Source organism: Cetorhinus maximus, chromosome 10 (assembly GCF_964194155.1).
Source record: "Cetorhinus maximus chromosome 10, sCetMax3.hap1.1, whole genome shotgun sequence".
Classification (NCBI taxonomy): Eukaryota; Metazoa; Chordata; class Chondrichthyes; order Lamniformes; family Cetorhinidae; genus Cetorhinus; species Cetorhinus maximus.
The window spans coordinates 57,533,678-57,550,933 of NC_135888.1; the positions used below are offsets into that span (position 1 = coordinate 57,533,678).

A 17,256-nucleotide genomic window follows, 5' to 3' on the forward strand; every position below is an offset into this window, starting at 1 on the left:
GTTTCCTGTCACTCAGCCAATGTCACATCTGTGTTGCTACTGCCCCTTTTATTTCATGAGCTCTAACGTTGCTTACAAATCTGTTGTACTGCATTACATTAATTCACAAAACAATAGGTCTTGTTGATTTTTATTTGGTTTCAGATGGGACGGAAGAACCAGAATACTGGAGACCATGTAACATAACTTGACATTCACATTAATTGTTGTTGCAACACTTGACTCATTTGAACTCCTCAGGGTCCGTTGTCAATTTAGACTGGTGGATTCTGCTCTGGCTTCATAGTGAAGGAGTGGGGGATCAGTTTTAACTAAAAGTTGACATTGGAGTCTATTTTTTAAACCAAGACTTTAGGGGAATGAAATAGGTTGCAATGGCATCTTGTTGAGATGAAAGGGTTAGAAGTACTGGACGTTAGGGGATCTCTTTGCTTTCTCACGTAAGACATGGGGCAGCCAGCATAATGTAATGTATTTTGTGTCATTATGAGGAATAAGTTATGTTAATTGAACTAGTACATTTAATCACTGTTATTTTGTACATTGACCTTTGAGTAAAACCTTGCAATAAAGCTGCTTAACTGTTCGAATCAAGACTCACCTCGTTTTGTGTTAACCTAATCTGTCTTTGGAGAGATTGAAGAAATAAACCTACGAAAGACATGGAATCCTCTTGTGTCAAGGGTAGTCTTGATACATCCCTGGGTTATGATATCATAAGTTGATTGAGAGCACTAAGTGTCAGCTCCCAAAAAAGTAAGACGCTTAGGTCTCTTGAAGAAAGCTTACTGTTGTATTGCTGTGATTGAATGTGTTTCTTTTTTTAATTGTCTTTCAGGTTATATAATAAGCCTCGTTCTCCTCACTTTGCCTCGTCAACACTTGGTCCAGCTATATCTGTATGTTTTGACTGCGCTACTTTTGTATGCTGGGCACCAAATTTCTAGGTAAGAATCATTGGAGTGTTCAGTTCTGACATTGATTTAAAAATTGCTTGTTTTGTGTAGAATTAAAATAGAAAGGATTAGATGTTAGACAATGACCTGTCGTCTCTGGAACCCAGTTTAAATCCTGGTTGGATAGATGGGATAATGATTGTCTTTGCTTGCCGCTATTCTTAAATGACACGAGTTGGATAATCTGAGCTACAGCACAAAATTGCCCCTTTCTGAGTATGAAATGACAAAAAATTGGCAGTCTCTCTCAGACCAGGATTGGGAGTGGTAAATGAAAAATCTGTCATTCAGCGAATTGGTACAGTGGGAGCTATTTTTTTCTGTGATTGGAGCTGAGGCATATTGGGTCATGTGGAGGCAGCTTTGCTCTGTAACTAGCCACACTTCACCTGATCTGAGTATGTAATGTTGTCACTGGGTTCTTAAAATAAAAGCTGCTCCCCAGTATTCTGTCATCTTGAGTATGGACAAAATGATGAAAAAAAAGTTAAAATACCAACTCTTAAGCTCTTGAAAATTAACAATGTTACCTTTATCTATCAAAGGGGCCGCAGCTTCCTAATGTGGCTTAATCCTGAGTTTCAGGTACATTAAATGCACAAAACACTCAAAGAATGATGTAAGATCAGGAGTATCATTTTTGATCCATTTTTTGTGTGCACCATCACTGATTTTTTTTATCTGTATATGGGATTCCTGTTGTGCTTTATTGTTAATTGTTTCTGTTTGAGTTTCTGCCTTTTGTCGTATTTCTGTTTCCATGTTCCTGCTCTCCTCCTCCCATCACTGTTTCTGTTTTCATGGTAGATACAGTTGAATGAAAACTGGCAGATAACCTGAATGTGTTTTCAGAGTTGCCTCACTGTACTATAGATGCCCAAAGACGGACTCTAAATCTATGCAGCCGAAGCTTGTTTGTCGGGGAAATAGAAAGATTTAATAGAAGCTGCTCCTTTCTCTTAAATTTTTAACTATTTCTTATTGGACGTTGGTGCATAACATATGTTTACTGCAATTTTCTCATTAAACATCATTGTGAACAGGGTAAAAATTGGAACATTCTTGAGGCTGTGTTTGCGTGAAGATCCAAAGCGTAATGTGAAACTCTGGCAGTTTGCCAGTTCAGCAACAGTGGCTCACATCAGGTTGCAGAAATAATCATCCAAGTCTCCGGCTTCCAGTTTAATGGAAGGAGTTGTGTAACTTAACAAGGGAATGTTTAATGCACATGTTGCATCACTGCTGTACTAATGTCTTAGCATTTTTTCCAGCCCTCGTGGCAATATTTGACCAATGTTGCTCTACTGTTATTTTGGAATGTGCATGTTATGACGTGTACATTTGCAACACTTCTCTACGTATATTGATACAAAGGCATGCTATGATCTTTATTGATGAATTATTATTCTGTTTGAGCATTTCTGAATCTTTAGAAGCTATTGACAAATAATGTAATTTGTGTATCAAGTTGCTTTGTCATTACACTTGATTGCGTCTGCAGGGTGCATTGATCCTATTGTTAGTGTATCTTCAGCTCTTGAAGCATTAATCCAATGACAATTGCAGCAATGTTTTAACATCAAAATGTGTCCCAAGTTACAGTTAGGATTGAGGAATATTGCAAGCTTAAAACAGATACTAGGAGGAGACATAAACTTGTAGATTAATCATGGACAGACTATTGTAGACGATAGTGGAGACACAAAACATTTAAGGTAGCTCAGAATGAGAGTGAGAGGAGTAGTGGCAGAGAAAGAAAGCCGGACCCAGGAGTGAACCTAATACAAACATAGGAACATGTGCATTAGAAGCAGGAGTAGGCCATTCAGTCCCTCGTGCCTCTTCTGCTATTCAATAAAACCATGGCTGACCTGGTTACTGCCTCTACTCCACATTCCCACCTACCCGCGATAGCCTTTGACCCCCTTGTTAATCAAAGAATCTCATTCTGTAGAAGAGTGAGAGGAGCATCAGGTGATAAAAGCTACGCCCAGGAGTGGAGTTGTTGGTGAGTAAGAGGAGCAGTGGGGGAGAAAAGCTAGGCTCAGGAACGGAGCTGGTGGGAGTTAAGCCCAGCCAGGAGCAGAGCTGCAGAGATTGAGAGGGACAGTGAGAGGTAAAGTCAGGCCCAGGAACAGAGATGGGAGATGAAACCAGACCCAGGAGCAGAGCTGAGACAGAGTTCGGAGCTGGAGCTACAAAATAAAGAAAAACCAAAAATCAAGGAGTGGCATCTCAGGACAGTAGTGAGTGGGTGGTGAGCATTGAAGTTTTGTTTTTGCTCTTAAAACTAGGTAGGTGAATCAAACTGAGCTAAAGAACCTGTAACTTACTGTGACTTACCAGTGAACTAGATCAACTTTTTTATGGAGGAATCTAGTTTTCAAATTTAACTGCAACAAAAAAACACCTGTTTTTCTAAGCTGCCTTACTATCATACTCAAAAGGGTCAACTATTTGAGCTGTATAAATGTTTTGGACTGCAGAAGTCAATGTAGTGTATGTTCTGTATGAGATTTTTGCAGGGATTTTACAAATAACTATTGAAAGATGTTATAAAAATTTAGGAAATGCAGCAGTCTGATTCAAGGGATGATTAAGGAACACAAAGTGGGGGAAAACTTTTTTTATTGATTAGATATGGGTAATAAATGGGCCTCATGGGTGCTGCTTGATTGGCACCCCATTCATCAGTTTAAACATTCACTCCCTCCACCACTGATGCACAGTGGCAGAAAACTGTATCATTTACAAGATGCACTGCAGCAACGCAGTAAGGCTCTTTTGACAGCACCCTCCAAACACGACCACTGCCACCTAGAAGGACAGGGCAGCAGATGCATGGTAACATCACCACCTGCAAGTTCCCATCAAAGCAATGCACCATCCTGACTTGGAATTACATCTCTATTCCTTCACTGTTGCTGGGTCAAAATCCTGAAACTTCCTCCCTAACAACACTGTGAGTGTACCTACATTACATGGACTGCAGTGGTTCAAGAAGATGGCGCACCAGCACTTTGTCAAGGGAATTAGGATGGGCTATAAATGCTGGCCTAGCCAGCAACACCCAAATCCCATGAAGAAATAAATAATTTTTTAAAAGCATCCATATTGGAAACTCATATTTATTCACTTTGGAGATGGGCACAAGAGGAATGGTATTGAATTTTCCTCCTGATGCCAAGTTCCGGCACGTGGTAAATTGTGCTAAGATTCTGGGAAGCCCTGGAAAGGTTATGGGTTGGTGATATATGCAGTTTAATCTTAAGAATTTTGACGTCTCTTTTCAGTCTGGTAAGCAAATATTCATTTCAAAGATTATGTTATAAAAATGTTGTTTGCTCTGGTTGCTCTTCATCTCGCAGTTCACCTAAAGAGTTTGAAAAAAGCTAATCTGTTCTCAGTTCTCAGGGGAGTTGATGGTGCAGTGGCAATGCTCTGGGGACCCAGGTTCGAATCCCACTACGGCAGATGGTGGAATTTGAATTCAGTAAAAAAAACCTGGAATTAAAAGTCCAATGATGACCATGAAACCATTGTTGACTGTTGTAAAAACCCATCTGGTTCACTAATGCCCTTTAGGGAAGGAAATCTGCTGTCCTTACCTGGTCTGGCTTTCATGTGAGTCCAGACCCACAGCAATGTGGTTGACTCTTAAATGCCCTGGCAATAAATGCTGGCCTAGCCAGCGACACACACATCCCATGAGTGAATTTTTTAAAAAAAGGTAAAGTGCCAGCCATTTGGTCCAAACAACCTTTGGTTCTTAGATACAAATTTGGTATGTAAATATATTTGAATTTTGGAAATAATTGTGTTTTTATTTACCATTTGTACTGGAATGGATTTAGATTGCACATGTCTAACATGTCCAAATTTAATGGTTCCTCAGAGAGACAGGCAACTCTTTGGAAGGTTAACATAAACTCTTTATTTAATTATATACCCATATTACATCATAAAACAGGGCTCTCAACCTCTTTGCTTCTGAGGCCCTCCTCCTGAACCCCCAGTAACACAATATATAAAAAACAAGTATATATTTATTATTTTTTGTTTTACTTCATTAATGTGAAATCTGTTGCTGGTGCTGAGCAACAATTCTGTCAAGTCATGGCAGTATCTTTTACAAAGATGAGTAAAAAAGAAATGATAACCATAAGTCAAAAAACCTGGAAGGGAAGATGAAAAACACAGAGGAATGGTGAACCAAAATGTTCAGAAATGAAAACTGAAATGGGAAATGGGTAACTGAAAAGCAGGCAAGTGATGAATCAAAACCTGCGAGTATTAATAAATGGTAGAAAATCATGTATCTGTAAATGGAAAAATACCTGCAAAGACTGGTCAGAAATGGGTAACCAAAAAGAGGGAAAATGATCTACCAAGAAGTGCAAAAATGAGTGAAAGGGAGGAAATGTTAACCAGAAGCCAAAAATAATTTTCAGAGAACACTTTCGAAGTGGAAAATGGTTAACCTAGTACTTGCCTGAAAGAGTGCTGTCCTCTGCAAGAGTGGTCCTGGAATCCCCTTGGTTAATTATTCCCCATTGTGCATTTTTCCTGATTGTCTGGACATGGTTGGATGTGTTTTTCTCTGGGATTCCAAACCTAGTTTCTCTGGGACTGACTGCTTTGGAAATGTTGGTGCTACCACATGCTATTTGGCTGCACTTGGTCCAATAGAGGATGGCAAGATGATGAAACAGCGGCTTCGATATTGGGCTTGGCGTGCCAACTCAATTTACCAGTAATAACTTCAGACTGGAAAATGGATCTCCTTCTGGTCATGGCTGGTGAAAGGCCATGTTGAGCTGGGGAGGGCAGTCCCAAGCATGTGTGGCTGCGCCTATGCCAGGCAAAATGGCAGCAGGAAAGTATAATTCCAATTTCCTGCTGATAAGTCTGTAGGCCCATGGTCCACCGTCTTTTAGGCTAGCCAGGGTCAAGGAACATCTCATGATACTGGAGCAAACCCAGTCAGGAATTGGGAAGCCAGGTGATAGCTGTCTATTGAGGTGGCTATATTAAAATAGCCATGATCAAGGTTGCCATCTCTGGGTGCACCTGTTGTCTTGTTGATTGATTTTCAGCTCACCAGTCAGCAATTCTGGGGTGCTCTAATCTGATGCATTTCACTCCAGAGTTCAGAGTCCGATTTGGCAGACACCTTAAAGTGCCTGCTTAAGAATCCTTGTATGAAAGCTTGTAACTTCTCCAAATCTATTTTTGCTGTGTGTAACTGTTTTACTCTTTGTTGTTGCTGCTGTTGAATTGTCCAGCTGAAAATCTTCTGTGGTCTTTTACTTTTGATCTATTTATTGTTCATAGGCTCAAGTGGAGCACTTAGACCAGCATGTTGGCCTGTTCCTGTGCTGTGCATTATGTAATTTTACATAATTAACATTTGTTCATTTGTGGCCTGAATCACAGTCTGATCATGTTCATTCGACAAGTGTTTATTCTACCACTTTGAAAGTCAAATGTGTCACATGGAGACAAATGATACATCCAATAAGCTCAAGCATAAGGGCAAGAGTTTATTTTTGACAGTGGCTTGCTATAGTTACGAAAACATTAAGCAGGTAAAGGGGCAATCCTGCTTTCAGGGAATAAAGGCTGATTTACTGAAGTGACCTTGTTGTACTAAATCCAAGAAAAAATATTTTTATTTTCTTTATTTGCCCAGAAACTTAACTGAACCATCCACATAAATATTGTAGCTACGTAAGCAGGTCAGAAGCCGGGTGTTCTGCATGAGTGACTCAGTGCCTGACTGCAAAAAATCTTTGTACCATCCAAAAGGCTGAAATTGGGAGTGTGGTAGAATATCATCCACTTGCCTGGATGAGTGCAGCTCTGACCACATTCAAGAAGCTTGACACCATTCAGCCAACTTGATTGGCACCCCATCCAGCATCTTAAACATGTACTATGACTGCCTTATTCATCATATGTAAGATGCACTGCAGTAACTTGCCAAGCCTTCTTTGACAGCACTTCCCAAACCTTGAACTTTACCACCTAGAAGGGCAAGGGCGCAGACACATGGCAACACTAGCACCTCCAAGTCTCTCCCCCCACCCACCCGCCCTTTCAAGTAACACACCATCCTGACTTGGAAGTATATCATCATCCCTTCACTACTGCCAGGCCAATACCTTAGAACTTGGTAGTGCAGAACTTGTGCATTGCTGAAAGAGGAGACATGCTGTCAAACCACTTGCCAACCAATCAGCACCCTCTTCTCATGTAGTATAAATTCTCGTTTCCTTTGAGATTTGGTAATCTTGGGATATGTCCTGATGAGTGCAGATGAAAAGCTTCAGCTGCATGTCTCTCTGTTCAGTAATAACCTCGGAACTTCCTATCTAATAACACTGTGGGGAAACCTAAATCACACAGGCTGCAGTGTTTCAAGAGGGTAGCTCACCACCTCTTTCTCAAGCAATTAGGCATGGGTAGTGAATGCTAGCTTTGCCAGCGAGGCTCACATAGAATCGTAGAATGGCTACAGCACAGAAGGAGGCCATTCGGCACATTGTGCCCATGTCGGCTGTCTGTAAGAGCTACTCAGGACTACTCCTCTGCCTTTTCCTTGTATCCCTGCAAATTCTTCCCTTCTAGAAAATTGGGCAATTCCTGTTTGAAGGCCACAATTGAATCCGCACCACAATCCGAGCATTCCAGACGCTAACCGCTCAATGAGTAAATACATTTTTCCTCATGCCTCTATTGCTTCTTTGGCCAATTACCTTAAATCTGTGCCCTCTGATTCTCAACCCTTCTGCCAATGGGAACAGTTTCTCCCTATATATCCTGTTGAGACCACTCATGATTTTGAACAGTTCTGTTAAATTTCCTGTCAATCATCTCTTTCCTCAAGAAAATAACTCATAACTGCAGTCATTCATCCCTGGTACCATTTTGATCAAGCTTCACTGCATCTTCTCCAATGCCTTCACATCCTTCCAAAAGTATGTTGCCCACAATTGGGCACACTTAGCTAGTTGTGGTCGAACCAGATTTATATAAGGGTTTACCATAACTTCCTTGCTTTTATACTCTCTGCCCCTGTTTATAAAGCCCAGGATCCTGTAGGTGCTGTTATGGCATAGTGGTATTGTCACTGGGCTAGCATTCCAGAAGACCCAGGGTTATTACTCTGGGGACCTGGGTTTGAATCCCATCTTGGCAGATGGTGAAATTTAAATTCAATAGAAATCTGGAATTAAAAGTCTGATGATCACGAAACAATTGATGATTGTCGTAAAAACCCATCTGGTTCACTAATGTTCTTTAGGGAAGGAAATTTGCTGTCCTTACTTCGTCTGGCCAACATGTGACTCCAGGCGCACAGCAATGTGGTTGACTCTTAAATGTCCTCTAAACAAGGGCAATTAGGGATGGGCAATAAATGCTGGCCGAGCCAGCGAGGCCCACATCCCATGAACAAATAAAAAAAAATCTTTGCTAGCCTGTCCTGTCCTTCAATAATTTGTTGATAATATGTCCCCAGACGCCTCACTCCTGCATCCACTTTAGAACTGTATCCTTTTATGTTATGTTTCCTTTCCATGTTCTTCATACCAGAACGTATCACTTGGGACTTACTAACATTCAATTTCATCTGCCACGTTTCTGCCCATTCCACCAAACTGTCTATGTTTTCTTGAAGTCTATCAGTATCCTCCTCGTAGTCATAATACCATTTATCGCAGTAAATGAATTTTTTAAAAATGGGGTTGGTATTGTTATTTAAGCAAAGGGGAAGGCAGTGGCGTAGTGGTATTGTTGCTGGACTAGTAATCCACAGACTAGTCAAACAATAGCCTGACATAGTCATACTCACGAATCATACCTTACAGATAATGCCCCAGACACCGCCATCACCATCCCTGGGTATGTCCTGTCCCACCATCAGGACAGACCCAGCAGAGGCAGTGACACAATGGTATACAGTTGGGAAGGAGTTGCCCTGGGAGTCCTCAACATCAACCCCAGACCCCATGAAGTCTCATGGCATCAGGTCAAACATGGGCAAGGAAACCTCCTGCTGATTACCACGTACCACGCTCCCTCAGCTGGAGAATCAGTGCTCCTCCATGTTGAATGCCACTGGGAGGAAGCACTGAGGATGGCAAAGGCGCAGAATATACTCTGGGTGGGGGACTTCAATGTCCATCATCAAGAGTGGCTCAGTAGCATCACTACTGACCGGGCTGGCCAAGTCCTAAATGACATAGTTGCTACACTGGGTCTGCAGCAGGTGGTGAGGGAACCAACAAAAGGGAAAAACATACTTTACTTTATTCTCACCAACCTGCCTGCCCAGGTGCGTCTGTCCATGACAGTGTCGGTAGGAGTGACCACTGCACAGTCCTTTTGGAGACAAAGACCTGCCTTCACATTGAGGATACCTTCCATCGTATTGTATGGCACTACCACCATGCTAAATGGGGTAGATTTTGAGCATACCTGGCAACTCAAGACTGGGCATCCATGAGACGCTGTGGGCCATCAACAGCAGCAGTATTGTACTCGAACACAATCTGTAACCTCATGTCCTGGCATATCCCCCAGTCTACCATAACCATTAAGCCACAGGATCAACCCTGGTTCAATGAAGAGTGCAGGAGAGCATGCCAGGAGCAGCACCAGGCATACATAAAAATGAAGTGTCAACCTGATAAAGCTATAACACAGGACTACTTGCGTACCAAACAGCATAAGCAGCAAGTGATAGGGCTAAGTGACCCCACAACCAATGGATCAGATCTAAGCTCTGCAGCCTTGCCACATTCAGTCGTGAATGGTGGTGGACAATTAAATAACTCACTGGAGGAGGAGTCTCCACAAATATCCCTCCTCGATGATGGAGGAGCCCAGCACATCAGTGCAAAAGATAAGGCTGAAGCATTCGCAACAATCTTCAGCCAGAAGTGCTGAGTGGATGATCCGTCTCTGCCTCCTCCAGAGGTCCCCAGCATCACAGATGCCAGTCTTCAGCCAATTCGATTCACTCCACGTGATATCAAGAAACAGCTGAAGGCATTGGATAGTTCAAAGGCTATGGGCCCTGACAATTTTCCAACAATAGTGCTGAAGACTTGTGCTCCAGAACTTGCCACACCCCTCGCCAAGCTGTTCCAGTACAGCTACAACACTGGCATCTACCCGGCTATGTGGAAAATTGCCCAGGTATGTCCTGTACACAAAAAGCAGGACAAATCTAACCTGGCCAATTACTGCCCCATCAATCTACTCTTGGTCATCAGTAAAGTAATGGAAGGGATCATCAACAGTGCTATCAAGTGGCACTTGCTTAGCAATAACCTGCTCACTGACGCCCAGTTTGGGTTCCGCCAGGGCCACTCAGCTTCTGACCTCATTATAGCCCTGGTTCAAGCATGGACAAAAGAGCTGAACTCCAGAGGTCAAATGAGCGTGACTGCCCTTGACATCAAGGCAGCATTTGACCGAGTGTGGCATCAAGGAGCCCTAGCAAAACGAGAGTCAATGGGAATCAGGGGGAAAACTGGTTGGAGTCATACCTAGCACAAAGGAAGATGGTTTTGGTTGTTGGAGGTCAGTCATCTCAGCTCCAGGACATCACTGCAGGAGTTCCTTAGGGTAGTGTCATCTGCCCAACCATCTTCAGCTGACCATCTTCAGCTGCTTAATCAATGATCTTCCTTCCATCATAAGGTCAGAAGTGGGGATGTTCGCTGATGATTGCACAATGTTCAGCACCATTCGTGACTCCTCAGATACTGAAGCAGTCCATGCCCTGGACAATCTACAGGCTTGGGCTGACAAGTGGCAAGTAACATTCATGCCACACAAGTGTCAGGCAATGACCATCTCCAACAAGAGAGAATCCAATTGATTCTCCCTTGATGTTCAATGTCATTACCACCACTGAATCCCTCACTGTCAACATCCTAGGGATTACCATTGACCTGAAGCTGAACTGGAGTAGCCATATAAATACTATGGCTACAAGAGCAGGTCAGAGGCTAGGAATCGTGTGACGAATAACTCACCTCGTGACTCCCCAAAGCCTGTCCATCATCTACAAGGCACAAGTCAGTAGTGTGATGGAATACTCCCTGCTTGCCTGGGTTGTGCAGCTCCCATAACACTCAAGCTTGACACTGTCCAGGACAAAGCAGCCTGCTTGATTGGCACCACATTCACAAAAATTCACTCCCCCCACAACCGATGCGCAGTAGCAGCAGTGGTTCCTTAGATAGCACCTTTTAAACCCATGACCACTACCACCTAGAAGGACAAGGACAGCAAACACATGGGACCACCACCACCTGGAAGTTCCCCTCCATGTCACTCACCATCCTGACTTGGAAATATGTCACCGTTCCTTCACTGTCACTGGGTCAAAGCCCTGGAACTCCCTTCCTACACCACATGGACCGCAGCGCTTCAAGAAGGCAGCTCACCACCAGCTTCTCAAGAGTAACTAAGGCTGGGCAATAAATGCTGCCCCAGCCAGCGAAGCCCACATCCTGTGAGTGATCATAAAAAACACCCCAAAGTATAGTGGGTACATGGCTTGAAACTAACTAGATTTGCAAGGTGAAAATCAGCCAGAATGACTGTTACTGACCAAAAGACTGCAACATGCAGGAGACTTTCAGAATTGAGAAAGAAAAAGATTATGTTCAGCTGTGACACCTTTCACTAATCTATAGCCTACTGACAAGTTTCGCATTCTAACCACCAGGTCAATATATTTCTCCTGAATTCCATTTCTTTGGATTTTTTTGTGCCTGCCTTACTTTTCTGGCCCCTAGTTTTGGCCACCCTACAAGGCAAAATATCTTTCTACCTTATCAAGTCCCTTTATGATCTAGAAGACATCTGTTGAGTGACCCCGCAGCCTCCCTTTAAATAGAAAAACTTATTGGTACTAAATATAATATTTATATGCTAAGGAATGAAATGTGTCGATTTTCCTCCTATGTGTAAAAAGGGGCAGGAATGCATAACATATTAAAAATTTAATTGCTCTATTTTGCACGGCAAATTATGGAGGTACCAAATGAAGAGACAGTTTGATTGAAATATCAATATCCTGTTTGTTTCCTTTACTTTTCAGGGACTTTGTGAGGAGTGAGATAGAATTCGGCCACGATGGACCTGTGTATGAGGAACCTTTATCTTTGAACCGCTTCACTACAGCTTTGATCGGTATGATGGGGACTTGAAATTCACCCAATAATTAATAGTTGCTAGTAAAGTTCATGAGAGATTGGTGAAATTTAGTGCTATACATTGACACACAAAATTACATCTTCAAGTTAGTGTAAGTAACTGAGTTAACTGGAAAATTTGTTGGAAGTTCTCTTATTATAACAGCATGGAAATAGTTTCCAAATTTCAGCTTTTTATAAATCACTATTTTCTTTGCTGCACCTCAGAAGGTAATTCATGCCAGGGATTGTATGGAATTGTGCTTTCTTTTTTGGTCAATTAGTGCTGGTTGGTTTTGAGCATGGAGGTTTATTGAAGTTGATCCATCAGCCACCGCATTTGCATTCCAGCAGGGATCACTCTATACGTCTCACAAATGGCAGCTTTTTTGACGCATTTTTCCTTTCTCTCCCTTTCCCCTATTCTGGAGGCACAGAAACCAGTTGCAGTCTCTCAGTTTCTGGCCTTGCTTTAGATCAGTTCATAAATCATGAAGAGACTACTACAGGAGCTGAGTGTTATGATCAAACTTAAAACAGTATATAATATATTTTAAAAAATCACAAGTCTGTTGGTCCTAGTTGTGTGTGAAAATTGCTTAAATGCGATATCAAATAGGAGCCTAGAGGCTAGTCTCTTGTTATGGATGACTTTTTAGTTCATTTTGTTTATTGAAATGAAGAAAAAAAAATTACAGCGTCTCTCGTAATCTGATCCTGGATCCATGCCTGTCTTTCCTATGCTTGCCTGCTTGAACCTGATTTGTTTCCAGTCCTACAACATCACTGCAATGGCCCTAACCACAGAGTTGCAATTAATGTGGTCTGTGATAATGATCAAAGAACATTATCCTTGTCCTCACTGCAAATCTTCGGCTTGTTTGACCAAACCATTCTCTCCGGCAACACCTTTTCTCCATTGTCCAGCTCCATGGGATTACCTTTGTTTAATTTCTACTGTTTTTTATTTACTTGTAGCCAGAACATCTGAACAATACCTCTTGTCTAAAATCGAGTCTCTGAACTGTAATTTCCTTTTAAAATTCAGGAAAACCAAAACTGTTGTTTCCAGCTGTCGTGCCACTAACACTACCTCCTTGGCCATTTTTTCAGGCTGAACTAAATTTTTGCAGCCTTGGCTTCAGCACCCATATCTTCTCCGCCACAAAGACTGCCGACTGCATGCCTGTAGCAGTTTTTTTAATCCATTCACGGGAAGTGGGCTTTGCTGGCTGGGCCAGCATTTATTGCCCATCCCTTGTTGCCCTTGAGAAGGTTGTGGTGAGCTGCCTTGAACCGCTGCAGTCCAGGGTTGTTGGGAAGGGAGTTCCAGGATTTTGACCCAGCGACAGTGAAGGAACGTTGATATATTTCCAAGTCAGGATGGTGAGTGACTTGGAGGGGAACTTCCAGGTGGTGGTGTTCCCATCTATTTGCTGCCCTTGTCCTTCTAGATGGTAGTGGTCATAGGTTTGGAAGGCGCTGTCGAAGGAGCCATGATGAGTTCCTACAGTGCATCTTGTAGGTGGTACACACTGCTGCCACTGTGTGTCGGTGGTGGAGAGAGTGAATTTTTGTGGATGTGGTGCCAATCAAATAGGCTGCTTTGTCCTGGATAGTGTCAAGCTTCTTCAGTGTTGTTGGAGCTGCATTCATCAAATCAAGTGGAGAATATTCCATCACACTTTTGACTTGTGCCTTGTAGATGGTAGATACCCTTTGGGGAGTCAGGAGGTGAGTTACTCGCCACAGGATTCCTAGCTTCTGACCTGTTCTCATAGCCAAAGTATTTCTATGTCTAGTCCAGTTCAGTTTCTGGTCAATGGTAACCCCCATGATGTTGATAGTGGGGGATTCAGTGATGGTACTGTCATTGAACGTTATGGGGCGATGGTTAGATTCTCTCTTGTTGGAGATGGTCATTGCCTGGCACTTGTGCGGCATGAATGTTACTTGCCTCTTGTCAGCCCAAGCCTGGATATTGTCCAGGTCTTGCTACATTTGGACACGGACTGATTCAGTATCTGAGGAGTTGCAAATGGTGCTGAACATTGCCTTTACCGTAGCCTGTCTGCTGCTGAAACCCTCATCTATTTGTTTGTTATATCCAGACTTGATTACTTGAGTCTCTCCTGGCCAAATTACCATGCTACTGCTTTTTAAATTTTAGGCAAAGGAGCTTGGATCTGTTTAACATAATGAGCATTGCTTTCCCCTTGTGCCAGAGTTCACTAAACTACATTGACTTGTGATTTCCCATTGCCTTGCATTTAAAAGTTGTTGTATGTAAATCCTCTATGCCTGCAGCCTGTGTTTGTCTGTAACCCCTCTGCCCTTTACACCACCATTGGCAGATGTGCCTTCAGTTGCCAAGGCCCCACATGCTAGATTTCCATTCACTTTCTTTCCTCCCTTAAAACCTTGAACACAGTTTTGGTCATTTTTCTAATGTCACTCCCTTTGCCTCAATGATTTATTTTTCCTTAAGCCTTTGTTAACTGTCTTGGGATGTTTTTAACTTTAAAGATGTTACATGTTAAGTCAAGTTGTTCTGATGTCTGCCATTGTGCAGGGATGCTCTAGTTGTGTGAAGTGCTTCGGTTGTTTTGTTGGCTGTGACTTCTGTTATAAGGACTTGGAAAAGCTGAGGAGGAGCAGCCTTTTGTTTGGTCGTGGCATTGTGATATCCTGTGGCATGACATTTTTTAATGATTAATCGCCTTTTTTTTCTGAAGCCCGCTGACACACACTGTGCCCTTAAGCTTCATCCATAGTAAAAAGAAACTTCTTGTTCAAGGACAAGGATACATAACGAAAAATGCTTGGAGTGCAGACCTTTTCTTATTCCATCTACATCTCTGTCATATCATTTATACACATAATCCCCTATCTGTTAGAATCATTTCCACCCTGAACTGCAACACACATTCAAATAGATGGCTCAGTGTAAGTATTCAACTGTCTTTCAACTTAAGTATGTTAAAAGTATATATGTGTTTTGCAAATGCAAGTCTCTATCCTGGTGTTATGACGTGGAGATGATCTGTGCCAGGCGGATCAAATTCACGAAGGAAACTTGATGACGCAGTCACGACGGTTTTGCAATTTGTATTTTATTTCGAGATGCGTGCCCTGAATTCAGAGGTAATATGTCTACCAAGACTTCAGAGATTTTTAGAAAACTAAAACATTTATTAACAAAAGAAAAGATTTCAGGCACATACGTAGGTCTACAAATTACTACTATAATAACTCCTAAAATCTCCTTTTATACATGTTTCTCCCTTTTAATGTAAATCCCATTGTTCCCATATGCCTTTGGAATTTTACCTTTCTCATAACATAAATCATTTCATGGTGCCAATATTATCAGTAACCTTTGGGAAAAATAAACACACTGCTTGGTGTAGCATCCCTGGCTAGGTGTAATATCCTACCATCTCTTTGAAATTCTAACTACCCTGATTTATCTAAAAATGCAAATTTCGTCACCTCACATTCTAAGACTTCAGCCATGTTTACGTATTTAGCATTTCAAACCTAGCTTCTTTTGATGAGTCAAAGCCTCCGGACCAGCTGCCTCCAATTTGATTAAATCCCACGCACACACACACAAACTATTCAAACCCCATTATTAACCTACTTTTACAATAAATCACAATAATATGAGAATTATTACACTTTTGTGCTACTGATGAGGTCTGTGATTAAATTATTTTATTTTTAATACACAGCTCCTCCAATAACTCTAGGTACCAGCTGTTGTAACACTTTGTATATAGGTTTTAAGATCCCAAGTTCAATGCTCAGTCTTTGGTTAATTTGACCTGTGCTGGCGTGCCAGCAGAACTACAGTTAGCATTAGGCCCCTTGGGCTGAGGAAAGAAAGAATTTTACAATATTTGCTGTCCGATGTCCACGGATGTGAAGTATGCACGTGTAGACATTGGTTGAGACCAGGATTCAACTTGACTTGGAAACGGATGGAAATGACCACGTTTTTTCTCATTCGCTTGAGTTGGTCGTTATTTCTTTGAATCAAAACGCAGAACATGAAGCTACACTTGCATCAGAATGTATGATTGTGTGATAAAAATTGCAACAGATCTAGTTTTCTCTCTTCCGTGAACATCTTCATAAATAACCCTCTTTAGGAGAATAAGCTAGAAATTAAATTCAGATCATTACTTCTAAGATGTGATGTAGAAGTGAGAGAAAATTGCCAACGCATAACTGGAAAGTAGGACAGGTTAAGATGAAAGAGTGAGGTGTGGTTAGTATTTAATGTAAGAAAATCACAGTTAAAAGACTACCAACCCAAGAATCCATCGAATGGCTCAGTGTCAACTTTATGCACATTCTTAGATTACCTTTGATGTTAGTTTGCTAACTAACTAATCAAGTAAAAATGGTATGTTTAAAAAAAAAGCTGAAATGCATTGAAATTAGTTGGAGATAATTTGAAAAATGTTGCAATGTTATGCATTGATGCTCAAACTTAATGCCTTTTCTCTTTCCTGGAGGCTTTCTACTGAAAGGACTCATTACATGCTGTATGATTCCAAGTTTCCTGCTTTTTTTAATGAAGACCAGCATAGCTGAACTGAGCTGAATCTTGTCCAATTTTCAAATGAGTCTGCTTCGTAGCAGATGCCAAGATTGTCAACCCCAGACATGGTCAAGTACCTTGCTCAGGTGGCTATTGTTTTTCTGAGCCCTGCCAGTCGATGCCAGAAAGCTATTTGAGCTTGCTCCAATCTCCACCAGTCATCTAGACATAAGTGTTTTACAGTCGAGGTCAGTGACATGATCAGGAACAGGATTCCCGTTGGATTTGTTTTTCTTTGTTCCCTAACCTGGTGCTGTTATTTTACCTACGGCTCTAAAACCAACTGATATCAATCAATTTAACTATTCAGTGGTAGAACATTTGACCAAACTTTGTGTAAAATGTTGCTATCTATCCTTAAAGTGGTAGGGTTTATGATAAAATCTTGGAATTGAGGAACTCACTAACGCGACGCAATGGGCACATTTTAGAGAAGTCATGCCAAGATGGTGAGAAGTACTGAGTGAAGTACCCA

General features: G+C 41.8%; 1 protein-coding gene across 1 annotated transcript in view; it reads left to right on the forward strand.

Moving 5' to 3' along the window:
- rnf145a (ring finger protein 145a) overlaps positions 1-17,256 on the forward strand; it is a 108,021-nt gene that overhangs the window by 45,894 nt on the left and 44,871 nt on the right. Inside the window, exons 2-3 of the mRNA XM_078550516.1 lie at positions 839-947; positions 12,079-12,170. Coding sequence (XP_078406642.1) covers positions 839-947; positions 12,079-12,170 — 201 coding nt within the window. The remainder of the gene's footprint in view (positions 1-838; positions 948-12,078; positions 12,171-17,256) is intronic.